Genomic DNA, 24,941 nt, shown 5'->3' with positions numbered 1-24,941 from the left:
AAGAACGACAAGTAAAGATGTTTATTATAGTCAAGCACAAATGGGGCACCGGTCCTTGTCCACTCCTGGACTGCAGTGTCCACAACACCCCAAAGCTATGCAACTTCCCATCTTCCTGCCAAATGGCGGCTTCATCCTTGAGGAGGATCTGCTGGCCACCATGCCTGTCTAGGTAGAAAATCTCCCTGGCTGGGCTAAGGCAGATCAAGATAATCTTTAAGTCAGTAGGAAGACCTATGCAGTTCATGAAGCCTTGGCTTTTCGGCGTTGGGTCCCCCAAAGCAGAACGGAGACGGATAATGTGGTAGATCCCAGAATACCGAAGAACATAAGCAGTGAGAAAGAGCCCTGTGAATGACAGACCAAAAAAACTTCATACAGCGTTTCATCAAGGACTACATCCTAACAGCTGTTTCTTTCCTAGTATACCAATCCCCTTACCCAGGGCAATTCTCTTATAGTTTCCTTCTCTAGATGATTTGCATCAGTTCTGGTCTTATGGCTCTTCTTTCAAAGAGGTTCTTCCTTATGCATTTCTCCTATTCCTAATAAGAAGGCCTAATTCCTCACCTGGCGCATACACTTGTAGCCATGGAAGCCGTCAGCACAGACACATTGCAAGAGACCTGGACCATCAGGCACACAGGATCCATTCTCAGGACACATTTCTGGGAGCCAGAGAGAAACAGAGAAAATCACTGGATCTCATCATGTAGATTTCTCGAATATCTGCTTCAACTTAGATTCATTCTCTCCATTATTTCTAGGTCAAAGTAGAAGAAAGAAGATTTCAGATAAACAGAACACAACAACAATAATAAAATGCATCTTATGACCTTTCCTTTCAAGGTGTTAGAGCTTCAGAAACTTGAACAAGAGGCACGTACACAACATTACTGTTGGACCTAAAATGGGGAGTAGACGTGAAGAAAGGCAGTTCCTAGAAGGATGGAAGTGAGACAACATACCTTGGTCCCCCGTGCTGTTGCAAAGGTTCCTTTGTCCTTGACAGGTTTGGTTGTTCATATAAAAGGTGACAGTATTCCAGGCATTAATACCTCCAGGACAGCTGACATCTTGTGGCAGTATCCTGAACACAACACAGACAGTCATAACACACAGCCCCAGATTGCTGCGCTCACAGCACTGTCCCTTTTTGGTTCTCTCCCACACCCTGTACCCTTACTCACAGAGTCTGGAGCTGGGTAAAGCCACGGAAAATGTTGGCCAAGTCATCCTTGAGGGGGTTTGCTTGCAGGTCTCTGCAAAGCATACGTTGTTAGCACTGTGCTCTAGGAAAACACTCTACTTCCATTTACACATCTTCCTGGACTGGCAATCCAGTTCTTATTCTGAGTTGCCCACGTTCGACATTAATATTCAAACATCTTTTTAGAAGTTCATCCTTAAAGACTTTTCCCATCACCCTTTCACCATACTGGCCCTTTGGAGGGAGGATAACCAACCACTTACATGATGACAGCAGTATGTGCCTGAGGAAAGTTTGGACCAGGGTCCTTCAGAGAACAGTTCTGGAGATCCAGCCTGAGGAAATAATCAGTACAATTATGTCTCTCTTCTTCATTCATGGTAAACTAATACAACCCTTTTTACAGCTAATATTAAGTGAACACAGCTGTGTTCAGGGCCACACACTAGATGCTGTGGTATATGTTTTAATCTGCACTGTCCCATTGTCACCATTAGTTACATGTAGCTATTTAAGTGAAAAAAATTCAGTTTCTCATTTGCACTAGCCACATTTCAAGTATTCAGTAACCACTCCCCTTGTGATCAGTGACTACTGTATTGGAAAGTACAGATATGGACCAGTTCCATCATAGCAGAAAGTTTTATTGGACGGTGCTGTTCTCATCAGTATACCTATGCATCTGTGCATGTATTGGAAGAAATTTGTTTCTTGTCTAGGTTAGTGAATCTCACATTGTATTATGATTCTCAGATTCACAAAGGGCCTTCAAATGGGAAAAAAAATGCAAGTCACATAAATGAAAGTCTTTTCCAAGTGCATTTTCTTTTCTTTAATTTTAAGTGTTTATTTTTGAGAGAGAGAGAGAGAGAGAGCAAGTAGGGTAGGGGCAGAGAGAGCAGGAGACACAGAATCTGGAGCAGACTCCAGGCTCCGAGCTGTTAGCACAGAGCCCAATGCAGGGCTTGAACCCACTAACAGTGAGATCATGACCTGAGCTGAAGTCAGAGGCTTAACTTACTGAGCACCCAGGTGCCCCTCCAATGCATTTCTACCATAGATTGGAGATAAATTACTGGATGTTAAGGACCATGTCACATTATTTTTTTCTTCACTATCTATTGCTAGTTCCTTTATTTTTCAAATATTTACTGAGTACCTACTAACTGCAAAACTTGGGAGAATAAAAGAAAACCCTCAGTATCTTAGCTTTCAAGTGGCTTACAATGTAGCAGAGGAAGACCATAACCAAAAATTTAAAAGCAATATAAACATTAAATTACGATATGAAAGAAATCACAGGAAAGTATATAAATAATTTTAAGTGGTACAAACACTAAGGATTAGAGGAAGTAAAAAAATGAGATATTACCCTGGTATTTGGTAGTAGAGAGCATTCACAGAAGATGCTGGAATTAAAGGATGAATATGTTTTAATTTGGTGGAGGAAGGACATTTCAGGTAAGGAGAGAGGCCTGAACAAAGAAAACAAAAGTGGAATGCTTTTGTAAGTAGGCAGGTCTGGCTGAAGCCAGACCCTTGTGAAGGACTTTAGTGGACAAATAATTGGGAAAAAATGTTGGGAAGGTGGATTGAAACCAATCTGTGGTGGTTTATGGTTTGAACTTTATCCTGAGGGCAACAGACAATTAAATTTTAAAAATGGAGGGATAATGGGGAAAAAATGGTTTTCAGATAGTTTCCTATAAGGAAGTATTTAGGTAATTAGAGGAGGAAGAGAATGGAAGACAGGTGACATTTGTGATTTTGAAGTGAGGGTGCTCTCAAAAGGAAATGCTTAATAGAAAGCTAGAGGTGCCCATGTGTACAGCTTGGAGAGAAGGCCAAGGATACTAAAAGAGATCTAGTTTTGGGAGACACCTGCGTGGTGGTTACAGCTGAAGTCATGAGAATAGGTGGAGCCTCAAAAGCATAAAGGGAGTAAACACAGAGACTAATGTTCATAAGGGATGAAAGAGGAATTTGCCTCAAAGACAAACTTGAATTAATTCAAAGGGAAGAAAATTCTGTTAGCATCGTGCCTTGGAGGCTAAGGGAGTCATTTCATGGAGACACACAGTGAATAATCCAGAGTTGAAAACAAACAGAGAACAAAGCTTCTTTTAAAAGAAAGCCATAAAAGCCTTTTTTTTTTTTAAAGTGGGTAAAAATTATGACTTCTATGCAGTTTCAACTGCATAGAAGAATAACAGGGTTGTTTAGCTAAAAATGCTACTAACACATTTAAAAGCATGAGAATCACACGGTTCATGAGTTCGAGCCCCATGCACTGTGGAGCCTGCTTGGTATTCTCTCTTCTCTCTGCCCCTCCCTGGCTCACTCTCTGTCTCTCTCTCAAAATAAACAAACTTAAAAAAATTTTTTTTTAAAGTGTGAGAATCATGGCTTGGATGACTCCAAAATAGGCACCAATATTTATCCCAATTAGCCAATCAGGTAAGCCTTTAAGAATCCAGTTCCAGAACTCTTCCAGGATCCAGGGTTGTCTTCTCTCACCCCAGGATGGTGCCCTTCTGATTCAGGCAGCAGCGGGCCTGCAGCATTAGCTCCGGTGTCTGCTTACAATAAAGCGCCACTTCTGACAAATTTCGCACACTCCCTGGACACTGGATGCATATCTGCAGAGGAGAGAAAACGATTAGGATTCCAGAAAGAAAAACCAAGAACAAGCAGGGGTCAAAAGTTAACTACCGTACACTCTTCAAAATTCCTTTAACAATGGGCAGGTAGGTGTCCTATCTTTATGTCAAGTTTGACTAGGAGATGCATCTCTTCGCCTAGAGCCAGGAGCCAAATCAGCACACTAGAGACTTTCTGTACCAGAGCTCACCCAGGACAGGCCCTCGTCTTCGAGGATCACCATTCGACAATATTTATTATGCCCTATCCAGTGACTTCTCAATCTGACAGACCCGGTTTGGCCAGGTATAAAAGCACTGCAGGTATACAAAGAAGTCATCAAGCATTACAGAAAGTACAGTCCTGCCAGGGCACGATATACGGCATTCGCGCGTGACGAGCGTGAAGTACAGTCAGAGGACTCGTCGGTAGAAGAACAATTTACAATTATTCAAAAGAGCAAGGAGATCAAATTTTAAAGGTCCACGTCAGCAAGGCGAGGTCACTGGGGGACCTACGCAGCGTGAGTACACGGGAGCGGGAGCCGGCGGGGCTACAGCGAGGGAAGCCTCAGGGACGAAATCGTCGCCACCGGCGGGCTGGGGAGAGCCGAGAGACCAGGGCGGGCGAGCGCGAAACAAGGCTGCCCAGGAACTATGCTGCAGTCCGACCTCTAACTTGTTTCTGTACCTCGGGTAGCGCCAGGGCCCTTTTCGCGCCCACAACAAGGAGCACGGCAGCTGCCCAAGGCACCAGGTTCGAAGGACTACCCGGCCCGCGAGGAGCCATTTTTCGCTCCCTTTGTCCTTCTCAGCGCCTCGCGAGATTTGCGCGTGTGGCTCCGCCCTCCGCGGGTGTGGCCCAGTCGGCCCGAAGCGGGCTGGGGGATTGCTGCGGGTTGAGGAGGTCAGAGCTCTTTTCAGTGCGTCCCAGTCCCCGTTAGAGAGGACTGGCCAACCCCCTTTCCTTTCCCCCGTTAGCAAAGGCCTCCCAGCCGCCGCTCTCTCAGCTCCGCGTTCCTCGCTTCCGGATGCCGAGGTCGCGTCACTGCAGCGACTTGCAGCTCCCGCCGCCCTCAGTAAACATGGCGGCGCCACGCGAGGCGGCCAGGGGGCGGGCCCCGCTGTCACTCAGCCGGCAGGTGGCAGGCCAGGCTTTGCCACCGCCGCCGCACTCAACCGTGGAGACCCGGCAAATGGGGCGGGCCGGCGCCAGGGGGCCAGTGCCCAAAGGCTACCGAGAGTGGCGCCGAGGCAGGGAGGGGCGGGGCGAGTCGGCCCCCCTCGTGGAGGCGCGGGAAGATCTGAGTTGCGAGCCTCGTGGTGCTAGTGGTTAAGCCACCTCACGTGTGGAGGGAAGGCGGGAAGCCAGCAAATAAAGAGGGTAAGGGTGATGGAGGAGCGAAGAGTGAAGGGCAAACCCCGGCGGGAGGAGATGAGCCTGGGGACGCCCTGGGCACCCTGGCCCCGTCACCTCAGTCAGGAGACCGCGTGGCTGTCGGAGCTTGGTGAGGAGGGAGGGGCGGGACACGAGCTTCGCTGCCTTCTTATCTCCTTTCCCTTCCCAGAAAAACGGGCTGATGCTGATCACGAGAAAAACGACTGGACTCTCTTAGCCCTGGCTGAGCCACGGAGGTAAGGGAAAGGCGAACGCTCCCCGAGGGTGGCCCTGGGGAGCCCCGCGCCCGAAGGGACTGCGTGGTGCCTTTGCTGAGGGCCAGGCAAAAGCTCATCAAAGCTAACTCCTCTAGAGTGGCCCCCCGGGCTTCCCTTGCACTTATCCACGGGCACGTGGACTCTCCTAAAAGGATTTACTTTCAGCTGGCGGCACGTTCTCTAAGGCTTTGGTAGTTATTAGCATTTTAATGAGGGTACTAAACCCTTTCAGACCTTGAGGAATTCTAGGCACAAGGACAGATTTTGAAGGAATCTTTTTAAGGCAGTGGGTCCTGCGGTGGCCCCATTTGCCTTTTGTAGGAGTCCAGGCAGTTCAGCGCAAGCAGGGGTTGGGGGGGTAGGGTGGTGTAAGTGATTCTCTTCCCTTTCTGTGTGTGTTATAGTTTTAAGAAGGGGTCTCACAGTCCACTATTTGTGCCTTGTGTGTTTCAGTTTTAGTGACACAACTCAGCTCTTACTTTTGGCTCCCACTGTCTCAGATGCGAGTCCATGGGCTTTACAATGGTGTAGAGTTTTTGGAAAGCCACTAACTCTCCTGTTCCTAGAATCAGAATCCTGTCTAAGGAACACTTCACTGGGTCAGGTTTTACCTGTCTTGCCTGCCTCTCTTCAGCCTTCTGGGAAGGGTCTCTGCACCTTGTGCTAATAGAATTCTGTCAAGAAGCTCCACCAATTTACCCCAGAAGTAGAGGGTCACCAGTTCTGTAAGTCTGTGTTCTAGTCTATACCGAGACTTTTTTCCTTTCTGTAACTGCTCTATCTTTGTCACTAACCCTACATGGTTGTTTTTTTTTTTTTTTTAATGTTTACTTATTTGAGAGAGAGAGAAGAAAGCAAGCAGGACAGAGAGAGAGGGAGACAGAGGCTACACATTCTTATTTGCATACAGCAGACACCCTCTCTTACTCCTAGTATTTTTCATCACCTCTGTCATAGTCAAATTTGCCAAAGAGGAGCCGCAGGGAATCTTTAGGTTAAACCAGAGGGATCTGGTGGGAACGCTTTTTTGGGAACTAACATTTGAGACTCGTAGAACATGTGATCCAAGAGTTGCCGGCTCTGATTTCCTATCTTTGTTGGGTCCACGAGGTTCAGAGTTCAGGTTTGGTCTGTGTAAGGCCGTATCTTGCCAGCTAGGCAACATCTGCCCAAGAACACAGTGTGGGAGAACCATAAGACAGCCAGGCTGATCTTTCTTCTAGTGGGCAAGCACAGAAGACATAGGTTATATTAATGTGTGTCTAGACTAGTTTAAATCTAAACTTTGTTCTGCGAATGACTGACTGCAATTAATGTTCTGCTCCTACCCTGGTTCTAGGAATAGTAAGGATGTCCCCCTCCCCCCAGGTGAATCACCTGTCATACCTGCAGTTAGTGCTCTTTCGTTCTCCTTTGTTTTGTATTGTGCCCTGTAACCTTAGGCAAGTTATTTAACTTGTCTAACTCTGCTTCCTTGAGAAGCAGAGAATGTTTGTGTAAAGTGCATAAACTGAGGCATGGTGTTTTAAAAGTGATAGTAATGGTTACTTTTTCCTTATTTATCATTATTGGAGTTTTTGAAGTTCACGGCATACCGCTGGGTTACAAAAAGTGAGATGCTTCACTAAGAAAATGTAAAAAAGAGATACTGAAAACAACATTACCTGTCATCATTTAGGCTATCTAAAAATCTGACATGCTGTGGTATTTTCTCCATATCAGTGAGAATCTCACAGATATTCTTTGAAGACATTATGGTATAAATGAAGAGTGGCTGGATGGGAATCACCAGACTTGAGCTCTGATCTGGACTGACAATAATTAGCTCTGTGGTTTTTGGAAAGATCACTTGAATCACTGAGCCTCGGTGTCTTTGTTGGTAACGAGGGGTCGTAATAGTGATCTTTTAATATTCCTTTAAGTTTTGAAGTGTATAATCTTGTCCTTGTTGTGAGGATAATGCTATATTCTTGAGGATTAGTATTTTTTGTGCAGGAGTCAGAAAAGCAACTTTCCCATTTCTCTCAGCTCCTCCTTTGTAATTCCCTTTAGCACACAGTGCCAAGTGTGACTTACAGTGAAAGCCTAATCCAGCTAGGAATGCTGTTGAATGTGAGCTCCCTGTTCCCCATTCTGGAATCTCTAGGACTGAGCTAGAGTTTGGGGGCCATAGGGTGATAGGGCCATTTGGATCACATTGGTTCCTTAAAGCGGCCAGAACAAATAACTGCTGAACTTCACTTCACCCCTAATTCCTGATTTCACCTCCACCACTTACAGAGCCAGACTCTCAGCTTCTGCCCAGCTCTAGACACACACAGCTTCTCCAGGCAGTGCTGCCTCTGAACAGGGATTACTTCTCTAGGTAGGTGTCTACCTCAGGAGGATAGGAGCACTCTCCCCAGCTGCCCTTGCCCCAGCTCCCTGGCTGATCTGCTTTTCTATAATCATAAGTTGAACTCCTGGCTCCAGCATGTTACCCTCTCACTTTTGAATTCTATCACTCTTCCCAGATCTGCTATTGACTGTTGTGTTGCAGGGAGGAGCTGGGAGGTGGGTGGCAGGAGAGAGCAAAGTGGTTGGCCTGGGGATGCCTGGAATGGAGTTTGGGCTTCCATGAAGGTAATCTAACTAGGGATCAGGGCTAAGAAGGCGTCCTGTTAGGAAGCTGACACTAGGAATATGGGAGGTGGGGGCTGAAGCTAGGGGAAATAGAGGAAGCCATGCTGTTATTGGTCTCCCATTTCTTCTTCCCTGCTGGGCTGTGGCGCCAGGTTGGGGTCTGCTGGCTTAGTACATTGTAGTGACTGGGTCTGTGCCTGCAGGTGGGGGCAGGGAAATTTTTTGAGAAGAAATGTGGGCTCGAGTTGATTTTTCTTTTGTTACTGGGGTGGAGACCTAAGAAAGTTTTTATATTTCTCAGCTGTGTCTGCCCAAAACAGTCTTAGCCAAATAGTTGTCTCCTGGCTGTCTCACTCTGTTGCTTCTTTCCTCCCCTACCAAAACCATACCAGGACCTCCAGATCTCCAAGGGCTGTACAGAACTGGCTGGTCCAAGTTTGATGGTTGTTGGATACACAGGCCTGAGGGCAGATGTGCATGAAGGCAAGATAGGCCTGACTAGGAGCTGATTCCTTTGCAACTCACCTTGGACAATGTCACTTGGTGGAGGAGAAGGACTGTGAGATCGTGGCCGGAAGCCAGGTTGTAGCCACTTGCCTGCCGTTGCCCAGCTGAGTGGCAGCCCAGAGCCCAGGAGCAGCAAGTGACTGTAGGTCACAGACACAGTGAAGATGAGTGTGGGGGTTAGCACCTCTACTCCCCTGCTTCCAGCCTCAGACACAGACGTGGTCACATCTGCCTTCTCCCTTGTGGACTATGTGGTGTTTGCCCTGCTGCTGGTTCTTTCCCTTGCCATTGGGCTCTACCATGCCTTTCGTGGCTGGGGCCGGCATACTGTTGGCCAGCTGCTCATGGCAGACCGCAAAATGGGCTGTCTTCCTGTGGCTCTGTCGCTGCTGGCCACCTTCCAGTCAGCTGTGGCCATTCTCGGTGTGCCGTCCGAGATCTACCGATTTGGGACCCAGTATTGGTTCCTGGGCTGCTGCTATTTCCTGGGGCTGGTGATCCCTGCACACGTCTTCATCCCTGTCTTCTACCGCCTGCATCTCACCAGTGCCTATGAGGTGAGCAGAGAGGAAGGGAGGAGCACATAGGACCACCAGGGTCAGAGGCGGAAAGGAGGAAGAGGGCACATACAAGGGATCTGGGCCCCTGCACCTTTTCTGCCTAATTAGAGCGATGGGACACATCATGTGTTTCCAAGTTCTGGGTGAAGTCAGGTGGGAGTGGGGAGAGAAGGAAGGTACTGTGAATGGAGGCCCAGAGTGGATAGGAGTTGAATATTCCCTCATGTTCCTGGACTTCTTGAGGGATGCTGTGTGTGAATTGTGGGGGTAGAGTGGGGAGGAATGCCTTTAAATATATGAAGATGTCTACGATTATATATCTATATCTGCATATTTCTATCTAGTATCTGGAGCTCCGCTTCAATAAGGCTGTGCGGATTTGTGGGACCGTGACCTTCATCTTTCAGATGGTAAGTGGAAATGAAGGTAGAATTTGAGCCTGGGATATGGTAGGGGGACCCAAACTCAGGCATTCTGAAGCACTCTGAGCTTCCTCTGCTCTCAGGCAGGATTAAAGGTCCTGCAAGGTGTCAGTGTCCCTGAAGCCACCAGAGGCATCCTGTTTCCTATTCCTTCTGGCTCCAGCATAGTCAGTATGGTGGCAGCAAGCTAAAATTTGGAAGAAGGGAAAGGAAAGTGAGCCTAGATGAAGGGAGGCCATTAGGAGCTGAGGTCCATCTTTTCTCCTTTCCGTACCCACCCTCATTTCCCCTCCCCCTCACATTCTCTTTTCCATACCTGACAGGTGATCTACATGGGGGTTGTGCTCTATGCACCATCGTTGGCCCTCAATGCAGGTGAGGAGTCACAGCCCCTGGCTGTCAGCCACAGCAGGCTGGGAAAACACCTTTGGGAGGGGCAGGTAGAGGAGAGTGTGCAGAAAAGAATCTGACCTTGGCCGGGGAGTTATTTCACTGCATGGGCCCTTGGCTTGTCTCTGCCGGAGGTGGAAGCACCTTGGTTCGCCTCACTTGAAAGCTAATCAGACATTACCATGTCTCGTCTGAATTGGTTAATCAGTACCTTTTGGTGGGGTTTGAACATTTTTTTCGATTATAGTGAATGATTTATTACATCTTTGATGACTGCACGTTTCATGTCTTACTGGGTTTTTTTCTAGTCTCTGGGAAACCCTCTTCTAGAGACAGAATTGTGGTTTTTACTTGTTTGCAGTGACTGGCTTTGATCTGTGGCTGTCAGTGCTGACCCTAGGCATTGTCTGTACTATCTACACTGCTTTGGTGAGTGTGGTGAATCTTAAAAGAGAAAGGGGAAGAGGTCAAGTAAGGAGGGAAGATGGGAAGAAAAAGAAGGGATGAGGTAAAAATGTAGGTGGGAAGATGGGATGGAGTTTTAGAGTGGGATGAAATAATACGTAGGAGATGCGATAGGACTTTGGTGGGAAGTGGGACGAAGGAGAGGGGACGGCATACTGAAGGTAGGGGATGGGGTGGGAATTAGGCCCCTGGTGGTATAGTGCCCTTGCTGGTGGTCGGGTGTCTTAATTTGTGGATGGTTTTAAAGACATCTGTGTCAGGTATGCTTTCTTTTCCCTGCAGGGTGGTCTGAAGGCAGTCATCTGGACAGATGTGTTCCAGACGCTGGTCATGTTCCTAGGGCAGCTGGTGGTTATCATTGTGGGATCAACCAGGGTGGGCGGCTTGGGGAATGCGTGGGAAGTGGCTTCCCAGCATGGCCGCATCTCTGGGATTGAGTAAGTGTACCCCTTCCCCTGGCTGGGGTCTGTAGTGCCTCTGAGCCGAGCCCATCCTAGAACCTGAACTCAGGGCTGCAGTAAGCAGAGGACAAGCTGTGTAAGCCTTAGGTGGCATCACTGAGATGGGTGGGAAGCTGGCACTGCAGAGATTGAGGGTGATCACAGGAATCTGGCTGGAGGGTAAGGAGGGGCAGGATGTTTTTGGTACTTGGAATGAGGCTGTGGGTTGGAGGGATAGAACCCTTCCTCCATCTTGCTGCACCGTCTCTCGTGTCCACCCAGTTCTTGCCTTCGGTAGCTCCTTGGCCCTTGCAGCAGCGTCTGTGCTCTGCTTTCCTCTGACCCTCATTGTAGGAGTGCGAGGAAGGCTGAGACTGTTGGGGGCTATGCCACAGTGACCATTTGGCATCTGTTGCAGGCTGAATCCAGATCCTTTTGTACGGCACACTTTCTGGACGTTGGCTTTTGGGGGTGTCTTCATGATGCTCTCCTTGTATGGGGTGAACCAGGCTCAGGTGCAGCGCTACCTCAGTTCCCGCACGGAGAAGGCTGCTATACTGTGAGTGCAGGGACAGGAAGACCAGGGAGCAGGGGCTAGAGAAGATGGTGGGACCCTGTTCTACAGGGCAGTTGGGTGGGGGCATGATGCCAGAGCGCAAACATACCCATTGGGGTCAGGATACAGGTTTGCCTTTTGGAACTTGGGGACATGCCTGAAGATGTCTATTAACAGTCTCTGTTTCCTTGGCACTGGTGTCTTACAGCTCCTGCTATGCAGTCTTCCCTTGCCAGCAGGTGGTCCTCTGCATGAGCTGTCTCATTGGCCTGGTCATGTTTGCCTATTACCAGAAGTATCCCATGAGCACCCAGCAGGCTCAAGCAGCCCCTGACCAGGTGAGAAGGCCTCCCTGGCACTCTTCTGTGCCCATGAGGGCCAACCTAGGCCCCATGAGGAGTGTCTGGTTGGCTGCAGAAAGGACTCCCACCCTGGGTAGGAAATGGATGTAAGTGGCTTTTCACTGTGGGATTCTACAATCTGGCACATGAGGGTCCCAGTTCCCAGTATCACCTAATCACAGTGCTCACCCTGCTGGGGTGGGGACCTACCTTTATTGGCTCACCACTATGTACCGTGTGATGCGCTTTGCTAGGAACTGTCACATACCCGGTCTCGTCTAATCCCCACAACAGCCTCATTTTATAGAATGGAAAAAAGTCATCAGGGTGGCCCACATGCTCGTCACACTGCTAATTGGGCATGGCTGGGGTGCAAACTGTGTTCTGTCTCCAGAGCCCGTTTTTTTCTACTTCCTGTGGGTCACCTTCAGTGCTTAGCGCCCTTCTTAATCACTGGGTTTCCGTAGGCTGGCAGGGGCACATGTAGGGGGCTTCTCACATGTCTTGCCCTGGGGAAGGGCTCCTCTCTCAAGAGAGCTGTGCACTTCTGCTCTGCCTGCAGTTCGTCCTGTATTTTGTGATGGATCTCCTGAAAGGCCTGCCGGGCCTGCCTGGGCTCTTTGTTGCCTGCCTCTTCAGTGGTTCCCTCAGGTACCTTCTTTGACCATTTTCCTCAGGCTTGGTGCAGCTGATCCCTGCTTGACACAAGGTGACAGGTGGAGGAGGGGATCTCTCTGAGTTTCTCAATGTGCCCTTTTATCTGTGGATGATGAGGGACAGCTTATCTGTGTAGGAGAGAGCATATCATCTTCCAGGAGATGCCCCCCCTTTTGGTGAAGGATTCTTCTTTTTACGACACCAGGAATTGATTCTACTTGATCAAAACCTGTACCCCAGTCAGAAAAGGACAGGTGTCCTTGCCTTCCAGGCCTCTTCCTCGGCTGCCAACTGTGAGGATGGCTTCTGGCTGCATATGTTTTCTCCTGCCTTTAGAGTGCTACTCCCTTAGTAGGGCCCCTGGTGGTTTTGCCTCTCAGCTCCCAGAGTCAGCACAGCTCATCTTTTTCTTCCTTCTTTCAGCACCATATCCTCTGCTTTTAATTCATTGGCAACTGTTACGATGGAAGATCTGATCCGACCCTGGTTCCCTCAGTTCTCTGAAGTCCAGGCCATCATGCTTTCCAGAATCCTCGGTGGGATTATGCTTCCTCATCTTTTCAGTTGTATTCTTTCTAAGACACACCTGAAGCACTGTCATCAATCAGTCTGCTTGACGGCACCGGCTTTAGCCTTGGCTTGGCGCTTGCCACATGAAGCACACAACCTTGTTTATTATCTCAGGGCATTTCCTGGGAAGGTCTCTGAGTCCCATAAGCGTGAGGACCGGGTGGGAGGGACCTGGAACTGGGGCAGGAGGTAATATGCCCTGTTTCCAGGGACACAGAGGTAGCGGTTTGGGGAAGGAGCTTTCCTCTGCTTTTTCTTCTTTTAGTTCTATTTACTTACCTCTGCATGTTTTCTCCCTTTTTTTCCCCCAGCGTTTGGCTATGGGCTACTTTGTCTGGGAATGGCCTATATTTCTTCTCAGATGGGACCTGTGCTGCAGGTAAGGACTATGCAGAAAAGAAAGCAATTGTCAAGGGAGATAAGGAGGTGATTGAGATGGGAAGTTGAGGAATACCACTGATGTGAAGGGAATGGTATAGGGATGGGTGTCAAAAATTCATCTTTGATGGACCACCTTTGGCTGTGAGTAGCCTTCTCCAGAGTCATTCCCAGGTCCTTGTTGGCTCAGACATCTGGGGATTATTTTAGCCTCAGAGGAAAACCCACAGCACATTTCCTTACCCATATGCCTTCTGGAATCCTGCATTCTAACATTTTCACGTAGAAGACACAGATCTGACAAGGGGGGCGCTGAGCCATTGGCAGGTGGCTGTACTCTACATTGGTGAGGCTGGGGGGTCTCTGAGCCTGAATAGTCTCTGTTATTTTTTTCTTCAACCCTATCCTCCACAGGCAGCACTCAGCATCTTTGGCATGGTTGGGGGGCCGCTGCTCGGACTCTTCTGTCTTGGGATGTTCTTTCCTTGTGCCAACCCTCCTGTGAGTGACCGTCTGGCTCCACAGTCGTTTACAGGGGTGGGCCTGGGGAATGGCTTGGCAAGGCTCTCCCCGTGAGTTCTGGGAACTGGTGTGAAGGTTTATTAGGGCTGGCATCATAACTGGAGAATGTGCTGTGTCTCTGGGCAGGGTGCCATTGTGGGCCTATTGGCTGGACTTGTCATGGCCTTCTGGATTGGCATTGGGAGCATAGTGACCAAGATGGCCTTTGGCGTGGCACCTTCTCCCTCTAATATATCCAGCTTTTCCCTGCCTAGTAACCTGACCACCGTTGCCATGACCACACTGATGCCCTCAACCACTCACTCCAGGTGAGTTGGGGTTCACTCACTTTCTACTTGGGGAGAATAGCTCATTTTTTAGGGGTTTCCCAGGGGCCTTGCTAAGGGATGGACCACCAGAGTCCTCAGGGCAATGTTGAGAGTTGGGTCCCAAGACCCTAGGACAGTATAGGTGGGTGGAACCAGGTCCCTGAGGAATGCCCTGTCAGTAAATTGCTAACTATCCTTATTCCTGTTCTCCCCAGGCCTACAGGACTGCAACGGTTCTACTCCTTGTCATATTTATGGTACAGCGCTCACAACTCCACCACAGTCATTGTGGTGGGCCTGATTGTCAGTTGGCTCACTGGTGAGGGCATGTGGGATGGGGGCACAGAGAAGCAAGACAGGCTGAGGGAGGCTAATCAGGGAATCTGGACTCTGGGGTAGAACGGACCCTGCCCTCTGGGCTCCTGGGTGTCTAACAGTCAGACTTCTTGGCTGAGCTCTGGGAGGTTGGCAGGGGCTGAGAACTCAGAGCCCCAAGAACAGATGGCTTGTTGGGTGTGCACTGGTTACTGAGTAGGAGACTCAGAAGTGCCTTTGCCTTTGCCTTCAGGGGGAATGCGGGGCCGGACCCTGAACCCTCGGACCATTTCCCCAGTGTTTTCAAGACTTGTTGATCTCCTGCCCCTGTCTTGTCAGAAGCGATTTCACTGCAAAAGCTACAGCCAGGTAGCAGTTATGTTGCCCAGATTATACCCTCCCTTACCTCTCCAGATTATTACCAGACCTTCTAGGTTTCCTTCCATCCCTTTCCTTTCTCCCCAGCAAACCTGATTGTTTGCCTGAACCTGGACCGTCCCCCAGCAACCCCCCGGCTTCTACCCATGGGGGAGTGCTGGCTTGGTGGACAGAAGGGTCTCAGCCCAGAGAGGTGCCCAACATGCTGGCCTTTCCTTTCTCCTGCCTCCCTGCTCACCGTGTGCTTTGCTTCTCCCTTTCTCTCCCGCTGCCCCTTGCTGATCTCCCTTCCAGCAAGGATCAAAGCAGTGTCTCATTCCCTTTGGTCTGTGTGTTCTCCAGGATCTCTCGGTGGATACCCCTGCGTTTCCAGAAAAGATGAGTAATGGGATGTTGAAGAATAGCAGAGACAAGGAGGCCATGGCCGTGCCTGAGGAAGGTTCAGCCCACCAGGGGAGCAGCCCCACCTTCATCCTGCAGGAGACCTCACTGTGATCCGAGCTCGCGTCCCAGTCCCGGAGGCAGCCTGTAGTAAAGTGATGAGTTATGTGATGCATAATGCAGAGACAATCAAGGACTAGATTACCTAGCCCACCAAAGGACCTTGTTCTTAGATGTTTGGGCTGCAGTAGAAGCCATCATAACATGGGAAGTGTGAGGGCAGGACAGGGTTTTTACTTGTCCCTTGACAGTCTGTTCTCTAGAAGACCGGGCTTGCAGTGGACAGGATTTTGCTAGCAAAGGGTATAGAAGCAAATCCTCTGGGGAGTGGGTAATGGCTTCTGATTAATCATCATCAGGATCCTTTGAAGTGAATAGAAACTGCAGTGCTGGTTATCACTGTTCTGGGGCCTGATTTGACAAGGTTGGCCATGTTTACAATTAAATACAAAGCTGCCTTGGCCAGCTGTCACTTCTCTTGCAGTCCTATTTTGAGCATAGTTTCTGTCAGCCACAGAGAGCCCGTGACTACTTTCAGGTTGTCCGTGACACCGAGGCTCCTCTCATTCTTACCTGTCTACCTCCATTCTTGAGGCAGAGGGTTAGTTGTCCCCAAGAGTCCTCTCAGAACAGACCGGTACGGGGTGCCTCGGTGGCTCAGTCAGTTGAGCGTCTTGGCTTTGGCTCAGGTCATGATCTCACGGTTCATGAGTTTGAGCCCCACATGGGCTCACTGCTGTCAACGTGGATTGTGCTTTGGATCCTCTGTCTCTCCCCTGCTCATGCTTTCAATTTCTCTCTCAAAAAAAACAAACAAAAAACATTTAAAAAAAGATTTAAAAAAACCCAAAAAGGATCGGTACATTCATCTCCTTTGCATAAAGTTGGGAAGCTTTCTACCTTGCTGCCCGCACCCTCCACCTATGTAATGGGCACTTGGGGACGGGACAGATGTAGATCCAAGAAACCAGGGCCTGACCAGGTCCACTGTGGAGTGTGCCACCCACCTGTCACACCACCCTAGTGTCATTTTGTTGTTTGTACTCGTTTCCTTTTGGAGTTTCTTTCCCACATATCTTTGTTCCTAGGAAATAAAAGCTTAATGGGCCTAGAATCGGGGTTCCTGTACTATTTGTTCACAGCTGCTCTGGTTCACCCCAGGCCCGTCCATGGCAGTGATAGAGCCCCTTCTACCCCTGCACAGACTGGCTGTCATGTCTTCAGGGAGCAGCATTGTGCTTATCTGGGTGGAAGATGCACACTCCCTCTGCTGCTGTTCGTTCCCTGCAGCTCAGTCCGTCTCCTGTCCCACCCATCTTGTCCTTGACTGGTACAATCACCGCTGCTCAAATTTTCACTTTGGAGGCTGTTGGGAGAATGCTGCTACTTGCTGGGTGGTGTTAAGCCTGCTTGAGGTTGTCTCTCCTCTCTGCCCCTCACCTGCTTGTGCTCTTTCTCTCAAAATAAATAAACTTAAAAAAATAATAATAAAAATAGAACATTGGAGCTGGACTCTTGTGAAGAGCACAGCTCAAGCCCATGTACCCTAGGCCCTCGGTTGGCCTGGCCTTGTCCAACTGCACAGAAGTAACTCTGCATAAGCTCTCCGGGCCCCTCAGGCAGATCTGTGGACAGTTTCAGGAAATGCCAAGTTGACTGCCCTGAGGTCTGCCTTCTTGATAGCCCCTCTACCTGGGGGCAAAGGGGGTGCTGCTCCTGGCTGACTACCCCCACGCACCAAGCTATCAGAGTTCTAGATCTAACCAGGCTGTGCTTTGTTCATTTTCAACATGTTTATCCATCACCTACATGCAAGGGCGTTAAAGTTGACCGCCATTTTGCATCCAAGAAAATGACTATGCCACCTCAGGACCCTGTACCAGGTGCCACCATTATTTCAAAGTTGCCTCAGTCCAAGACCCTTGCATGTTAGCAGAGAAAAGAGGAAAAACCACAGGATTCAAAGGTTTCAAGGATTATGACATTTAAGGGGAGAGGGTAAAAACATTTGGTACTCCGTATAAATAATTCAAAGTCCGTAACAGAACAAAGATGCTCTGCTTTTAACAAAGTAAACTTATTTGCACATTTTTAAAGTACCACTTAGGGGGCCTCTAGCTGGCTCAGAAGACCACGCAACTCTTGGTCTTAGAGTTGTGAGTTCTACCCCTACATTGAGAGTAGAGATGACTTAAAATTGAATCTTTAAAAATACCACTGGTGATGGTGGAGTCGAGTATACAGATCTAGGTTCAAATGCTGGTTCATCCACTTAACCTCCTTAAGCTTTAGTTTTTTCATCTATTAAATGTGAATTTCACAGAGCTGGTTAACGATTTAGTTACAGGGGCGCCTGGCTGGCTCAGTTGATGGAGTGTGCAGTTCTTGATCTTGGGGCTGTGGGTTTGAGACCCACGTTGGGTGTAGATTACTTAAATAAACAAAAAAATATTTAGTTACATTGCACGTAAAGGACTTATTCATTCCTTTGATGTCAGTGTGATCGTGTTTATTGTAGTTTTCAAGGCACTTTTCATGTACCACCCCATATTATGCCTTGGGAGAGAAGTGCATTGTGTAACATCTGCATTTTTAATATATAAGGTAACATAACACGGCTAGTGAGAGGTTGAGGGGCAGAACTAGAACCCAGGTTGTAGGACTAGAATCAAAGCTGTATCTCTGTTGCCATGGAAGAATGTCAGTTTGGATGGGGTGTCCACAGGTGACAGGGAATCTTGAGATAGTCCAGACAACTGTAACACACTAAATGGGGGGTGCTACTATGCCATCATTCCAGAACCTTTGTAGGTCAGTGGCTTTCAAACCTTTGACAGACCCACAGTAGGACTATGTTCACGTTATGATCCAGTCCACTCATATATTGCATTATGTTACTAAGACCTTTCATGAAAAAATACCTCTGGGTATAGTTATCTGAGCTCTTCCTCTTCCCTTCTCTTCCTGCATAATTCAGTCCTAAAGCCATTAGGTGGAGCAGTGCAAAGTAGCATCGGTGCTGGAGGATGTCTGGTGTGCATGTCAGAGCTCAAGTGAAATGGAGACCATGGATGGGAGTAGCCCAGCTTAGACATCATAGTCTAAGCAGGATGAGGAGGGCAACCACATGGAGGCACAGTCTGCCGTGTGGTGTTACAGCCCAAGTTGGGACGAGGAAAGTGTCCATGTGGTTTGGTAGCCTGGTGAGGGGTTGGAGCATGAAAAAGACATACCCCAGACACCCCCACAAAAGAAGACTTGGTGTGGGCTGTCTGCTGGAGTGGAACGGGAGGAGGGGGTCTGTGCATAGGGGCAGCTTGAGGTGGGGCGTCAGTCTGAGCAGCATGAGGAGGGCATCCTCAAGGAGGGTGGCTTGATGTGGGTTATCAGAGCCAGCCTGTACGTGTGTCTGCATGTGTCCCGCATGGGGAAGCAGAACTCAAACAGAATGAAGAGGGTATCTGCCTACGTGAGCAGCCCAGCCTGAGCTGTTAGAACCCGAGTGAAGTGAGGACATCTGTGTAGGAGGAAGACCTGTGGTCAGATGGGAGCCCAAGAAGGGTGAGGTAGCCTGGGGCGTGGTGTCAGCCTAAGCAGGGTGATGAAGACATCCACAGAGGGGCCAGCCAAGTGCAAGGAGAGTTGGATTAGACCCAAACAAAGCAGTGAAAAAAAATCTCTGGAAAATCTTGTATCCGCTCTCGTTAGATTTGCAGTCCAATTTCACATTGCTCAACGAGGCAAAATTTGGGACTTTGAAAAGAATAATAAAACCAATTGGCAAAAATTATCAAGAGAAAAGAGAAGACACAAATAATTCCAGAAACAAAAAGGGTACATAATGACAGATATTGTAGACATTAACATGGTAATCAGATTATGAACAACTTTAGGCCAACAAGTATGAAACTTTAGATGAAAATGGACAAATTATTAGAAAAATATCACTAAAACGGACTCAGGAAGCAATAGGATATGCGAATAGCCCTATTTCCAGTAAAAAGAAACAATATTAAATAAAACCTCTAATCGTGAGGAAAATCCCGGGCCCACATGGCTTCACTGCTGAGTTCTAATCTTTCAAGGGATGACTAATTCTAAATTTACATAAACGATTCCAGAGTATAGATGAAGAGGGAACTTTCCTGAATGCATTTTCTCTTTTCCAGCAATAAACATTTAAAGTTCTTAAAAAGGTTTTTTAAGGGGCGCCTGGGTGGCGCAGTCGGTTAAGCGTCCGGCTTCAGCCAGGTCACGATCTCGCGGTCCGTGAGTTCGAGCCCCACGTCAGGCTCTGGGCTGATGGCTCGGAGCCTGGAGCCTGTTTCCGATTCTGTGTCTCCCTCTCTCTCTGCCCCTCCCCTGTTCATGCACTGTCTCTCTCTGTCCCAAAAATAAATAAACGTTGAAAAAAAAAAAAAAGGTTTTTTAATATTTTAATATTTAATTTTGAGAGAGAGGGAGAGGAGAGCATAAGTGGGGGAGGAACAGAGAGAGAGGGAGAGAATCTCAAGAAGGCTCCCCACTGTCAGTGCAGACCCCCATGGAGGGCTCAATAAGCAGGGCTGATCGTGAGATCATGACCTGAGCCGAAATCAAGAGTTGGATGCTTAACCGAGGCACCAAGTTGGTGCCACCAAGGCACACGCAGCAACAAACATTTAAAGCATGAAATTTTAAGTATCTTTTATCATAGCATCAATCCAATATCAAAACCAGACAGAGACAGCATAAGCAGAAAGGAAAAGTATAAAGGTCAATATTATCATGAACATAGCTGCAAAATCATGAAATATTAGTGAACTGAATTCAGCAATGTATATAAAAAAGATAATATATCATCATCATTGCGTTTATCTCGGAAATAGGAGGTAGCTTTAACAATAGAAACTCAAATAATATGATCCTCCATGTTAACAGATGAAAGTAAAAATCTCATTATCATCTCAACAGATGCAGAAACCGGTTTCATGAAGTTCAACATTCATTTAGGAGAAAAGCTAGCACTAAGAAGGACTTCCCTAACCTGATTAAGTGTATCTATGAAAACAATCTACAACAGAGCTTTTAAAACTATAACCAAAATTAAAGGAAAAATAATTTAATTTCTTTTTTTTTTTTTTCATTTTTTTCCAACGTTTTTATTTATTTTTGGGACAGAGAGAGACAGAGCATGAACGGGGGAGGGGCAGAGAGAGAGGGAGACACAGAATCGGAAACAGGCTCCAGGCTCTGAGCCATCAGCCCAGAGCCTGACGCGGGGCTCGAACTCACGGACCGCGAGATCGTGACCTGGCTGAAGTCTGACACTTAACCGACTGCGCCACCCAGGCGCCCCAAAATAATTTAATTTCTTTAACTATAATCAAAGTTGTTTGTTTTTAAATTTTAAATTTTAATGTTTATTTTTTAGAGAGAGAGTGTGTGTGCGCAAATGGGGGAGGGGCAGAGAGAAAGAGGGGCACAGAATCCAAAGCTAAAAATTAACAACTCAGGAAACAACAGATGTTGGTGAGGATATGGAGAAAGGAGAATCCTCTTGCACTGTTGGTGGGAATACAAACTGGTGCAGCCACTCTGGAAAACAGTGTAGAGATTCCCTAAAAAATTAAAAATAGAATTACCCTATGACCCAACAATAGCACTGCTAGGAATTTATCCAAAGGGTAGAGGAGTGCTGATTTGTAGGGGCACATGTACTCCAATGTTTATAGCAGTGCTATCAACAATAACCAAATTATGGAAAGAGGCCAAATGTCCATCAACTGATGAATGGATAAAGAAGGTGTGGTTTATATATACAATGGAACACTGCTTGGCAATGAGAAAGAATGAAATCCTGCCATTTGCACCAAGGTGGATAGAACTCGAGGGTATAAGTGAAATAAGTCAGTCAGAGAAGGAAAGATATCATATGATTTTACTCATATGTGGAATCTGAGAAACTTAACAGAAGACCATAGGGGAAGGGAAGGAAAAATAAGATACAAACAGAGAGGGAGGCAAACCATAAGAGACTCCTAAATACAGAGAACAAACTGAGGTTTGATGGGGGTGGGGTGTTGAGGAGGTAGAGAAAATGGGTGATGGATATTGAGGAGGGCACTTGTTAGGATGAGCACTGGGTGTTGGATGTAAGTGATGAATCATAGGAATCTACACCTGAAGCCAAGACTACACTGAATGTTGGCTAACATGACAAATAAAGAAACAAACAAAAAGCATACAAAAAGTAGGGAAAATCTATTTGCAACAAATACATCTGACTTAAAGAACATATGACATAAAGAGCTACGAGTCAATGTAAAAAGGACAAATAATTAAAACTGAGGAAAAGATTTGAATTGACAGTTTATAAATAAGGAAATCCAAATGGTCTACAAATATGTGAAAAAGAATTCAGTCTTCTTAGTAATCAAGGATATGTGGAAAGGAACTCAATATTATTCATAACCAGGAATATTCCAATTAAAACCCAAATAATATGCAGTTACGTTCTTAACCAAACTGGCAAAAAATGACTCCGGGTATAGGTTGGCGCTATCGACTTGCTTTGTGCTAAGTGACTACAGTTTTATCCATCATTGTTTTTGTACCATCAGTGCAAATGTCCACAGAGCGAAAAGAGTAAATTGCATCTTAGTGTTAGCATAAAAGAAAACAGTTTTAACTTTAATGACTCCCTGATAACATTCCAGCACTCCTAGGGGTTCATGGACCACACTTTGGGAATTGTTGCCCTAAACCAGGAGATGTACAAGAACTTTCTTAGCAACATAGTGGCCTCAAACTGGAGACAACCCCGAAGTCCATAAAAACTAGTGTTATATTCTTACAGGAATGCTGTGCAGCAATGACAAAAAATTAACCACAACCATACACATCAACAAGTAAAATGTTGATCAAAAGAAAGCAGGTCATGGAAGAAAACACCGTAATTCCATTTGTTAAAGTTCAAAACAGAAAAAAATTATGCTTTATTGTTTATGGACCCATACAAAGGTGGTAAAACCATTTTTTTTTTTTTTTTAAAGCAAAGAAATGATTAACCCTACAGCCAGGAAGAGAGATTACCTCAAGGGAAGAGAGCGGATGATGTGATCAGGAAGGGGCTTGCAGCCACCTGCAATATTCTAGTGCTACACTGAGTGGGAATATCATAAAGGGTCACATGACTTATTTATTTTCATTAAGTATATTTATTTTGAGAGACAGAGACAGTGAAAGTGGGGGAGGGGCAGAGAGCAAGGGAAAGAGAATTCCAAGCAGGTTCCACACTGCCAGTGCAGAGCCTGATGTGGGACTTGAACCCATGAGCTGCAAGATCATGAGCTGAGCCCAAACCAAGAGTTGGGTGCTTAACTGACTGAGCCACCCAGGCACCCTTCCATTATTTTTTTTTAATGTTTTATTTATTTTTAAGAGAGAGAGAGAGAGAGAGTGGGGGAGGACACAGAGAGAGAGGGGGACAGAGGATCCGAAGCAGGCTCCATCCTGAGAGTAGGGAGCCTGATTTGGAGCTGGCACTCATGAACTGGGAGATCATGACCAGAGCCAAAGTCAGTCGCACAACCAACTGACCCACCCAGGTGCCCCACAAAGGATCATTTTATTTTTATTTATTTTATTTTTTGAGAGAAAGAGAAGGTGCAAGCGAGCGAAGGGCAGAAAGAGAAAGAGAGAGAGAAGGAGGGCTCACCCAAAGCAGGGCTTGAGCTCACCCGACACAGGACTTGAACTCACGAACCATGAAATCATGACCTGAGCCCAAGTCAGATATTAAACCGCTGAGCTACCCAGGCACCCACAAAGGATCACTTTGAACATCCATTAAAGTATGTCTTATATGTTCTATGTATATTTTTCAGTAAAAAATTTTAAATATCATATGATGGTCATTGACATAGCTCTCCCTTCTCACATATTAAGAAGAAAAGCAAGGTGCAGAATAATGTAGGTCACTGTAGTAAAATGATGTGGAAAAGAATATATTCCTACTTGTTTGTATATGCACAAACTTCCTCTGGAAGGGGCACAAAAGAAGCTTACACCAATGAAGAGGGGAGTCTCCCCGTCTGTTGAGAGGGGATGAGATGACAAGGAGACAGGTTGGTGGGGGGCAGCTTGTGTCTCATCTCTCTACACTTTTTATACATTTTCATTTTGAACAATTCATGTATTCCCAATACTAAAATATTTTTTAAATCCCTATACATCTGGAAGTTTAAATAACACTTCTAAATAAACCTGTATTAAAAATAAAATCATACTGGCAATTATAAACCATTTTAGAATCATATTGCAACTAAAGCATTACAGAGCAATTAGACAAGCAATCTTTTAAGTGTTGAACAATCTGGGGCACCTGAGTGGCTCAGTTGGTTAAGTGTTGAACAAGCTGATGGGGGAAAAAACACTCCACCTCATTTTATTTACTTTTCTTGATTACTATTGAATTTGAGCACCTTTTCTTTTCTTCTCTCCCTCCTCCTTCTCCTCCCCCTTCCCCCCTCCCCCTCCCCCTCCTCCTCTTCTCCTTCTTTTTTTTTTCCTTCTCTACCTCCTTCTTTTTTGGTTTGGATTTTTCTGTGAGTTTCCTGGTCATTTCCTTTGTTGATTTAAATAATTGTCAGAATTCTGTATATATTCTGGGTACCAATTCCATGCAACAATCCCCCCCCCCCACTTTCCCTTTTCTTATAACTTTTGTTATAGTGTTTCTTTTAACGGAAGTTTTAAACTTTGAGAACAAATCTCTCTGCTTTTTTTTTTTTTTTTTTTTTAATAGTCTCCACACCCAACAGGCGGCTCAAACTCACAACCCTGACATCAAGAGTCACATGCTGTACTGACTGAGCTAGCCAGGCACACCTACAAATCTCTCAGTTTTTTACGGCTTTTGGATTTTGTATCTTGTTTAGGCAGACATTTTCCACCCCAATATTATTTAAAATATAGTTTTAAAACCTTTAAAGTATTTTAACTTTTGGCCCCTAAATATTTAATTATTTGTACCAGCTGTGTTTGATGTGATGGGGGAGGAGGGTCAATCTAATGTTATTTTTCCTCAGTAGATAGTCAATTATCTCACATGATTTACTGAAAATGCCACCCTTCCTTTATTGATTTTACATGTTGCCTCTATGTAAGCTTCATTTGTGCAGATTTATGGATTCGTTTGCACTTTATTCTGTTCCACTGATTTATAATTATCCCTTTATTGTATGTTGTTAAATCTGCTTGGGTTATATTCATATAGCTTTATATATTTTTATGTTTATATTTTCATCTATATAGAGTGAATTCCCACTCAATAATCCTGCTCAGATTTTGAGGGCTGTTATCGAACATTTTCTCTTCCAGAAAAGAATCAGAATTCTTGAATTCCAATTTTAAAATTCTCTTAAAATTTGGTTGGGATTGCATTACATTTATAGATTGATTGTCCTGGATGGCAACAGCATAGAAACAGCTTTTCTTGGGTGATGTAAGTACTGGATGTGAGTGACTTTCCATGCAATCTCCTTCGTGGATATTTAGCATTCGACTCTGACAGGCAATCCC

General features: G+C 46.4%; 2 protein-coding genes across 11 annotated transcripts; one reads left to right on the top strand and one right to left on the bottom strand.

Moving 5' to 3' along the window:
- Positions 1-6: 6 nt before the first annotated feature.
- On the bottom strand, positions 7-4,793 carry ATRAID (all-trans retinoic acid induced differentiation factor). The gene is made up of 7 exons (XM_025927250.2): positions 4,541-4,793; positions 3,728-3,849; positions 1,474-1,545; positions 1,191-1,262; positions 969-1,090; positions 571-668; positions 7-348 (listed from the first exon to the last, which is right to left on the bottom strand). Exons 1-7 carry the CDS (start codon positions 4,637-4,639, stop codon positions 244-246), a joined length of 690 nt encoding a protein of 229 aa, XP_025783035.1. The 5' UTR covers positions 4,640-4,793; the 3' UTR covers positions 7-243.
- SLC5A6 (solute carrier family 5 member 6) lies at positions 3,845-17,843 on the top strand. Of its 10 annotated transcripts, none has more exons than XM_086700223.1 (19): positions 3,845-4,373; positions 5,418-5,484; positions 6,072-6,230; positions 7,786-7,870; positions 8,520-9,191; positions 9,539-9,604; positions 9,940-9,991; positions 10,368-10,435; positions 10,754-10,908; positions 11,330-11,470; positions 11,676-11,805; positions 12,371-12,459; positions 12,889-13,001; positions 13,347-13,414; positions 13,828-13,914; positions 14,062-14,243; positions 14,459-14,562; positions 14,812-14,930; positions 15,279-17,843. In XM_086700223.1, the coding sequence occupies exons 5-19, from the start codon at positions 8,799-8,801 to the stop codon at positions 15,429-15,431; spliced, it is 1,920 nt and encodes a 639-aa protein (XP_086556349.1). In that variant the 5' UTR covers positions 3,845-4,373; positions 5,418-5,484; positions 6,072-6,230; positions 7,786-7,870; positions 8,520-8,798; the 3' UTR covers positions 15,432-17,843. The 10 variants fall into 10 exon arrangements, with proteins under 10 accessions (XP_086556349.1, XP_086556347.1, XP_086556353.1 ...); XM_086700222.1 differs by lacking the exon at positions 3,845-4,373 and adding an exon at positions 4,866-5,233; XM_086700221.1 differs by lacking the exon at positions 6,072-6,230.
- The last annotated feature ends 7,098 nt before the right edge of the window (positions 17,844-24,941 follow it).

This window comes from Puma concolor, chromosome A3, assembly GCF_028749965.1.
Source record: "Puma concolor isolate L17-30 chromosome A3, mPumCon1.1.hap2, whole genome shotgun sequence".
NCBI lineage: Eukaryota > Metazoa > Chordata > Mammalia > Carnivora > Felidae > Puma > Puma concolor.
The sequence above is the reverse complement of the archived record's forward strand: the minus strand, read 5'-3'. Positions and strand labels throughout refer to the sequence as shown.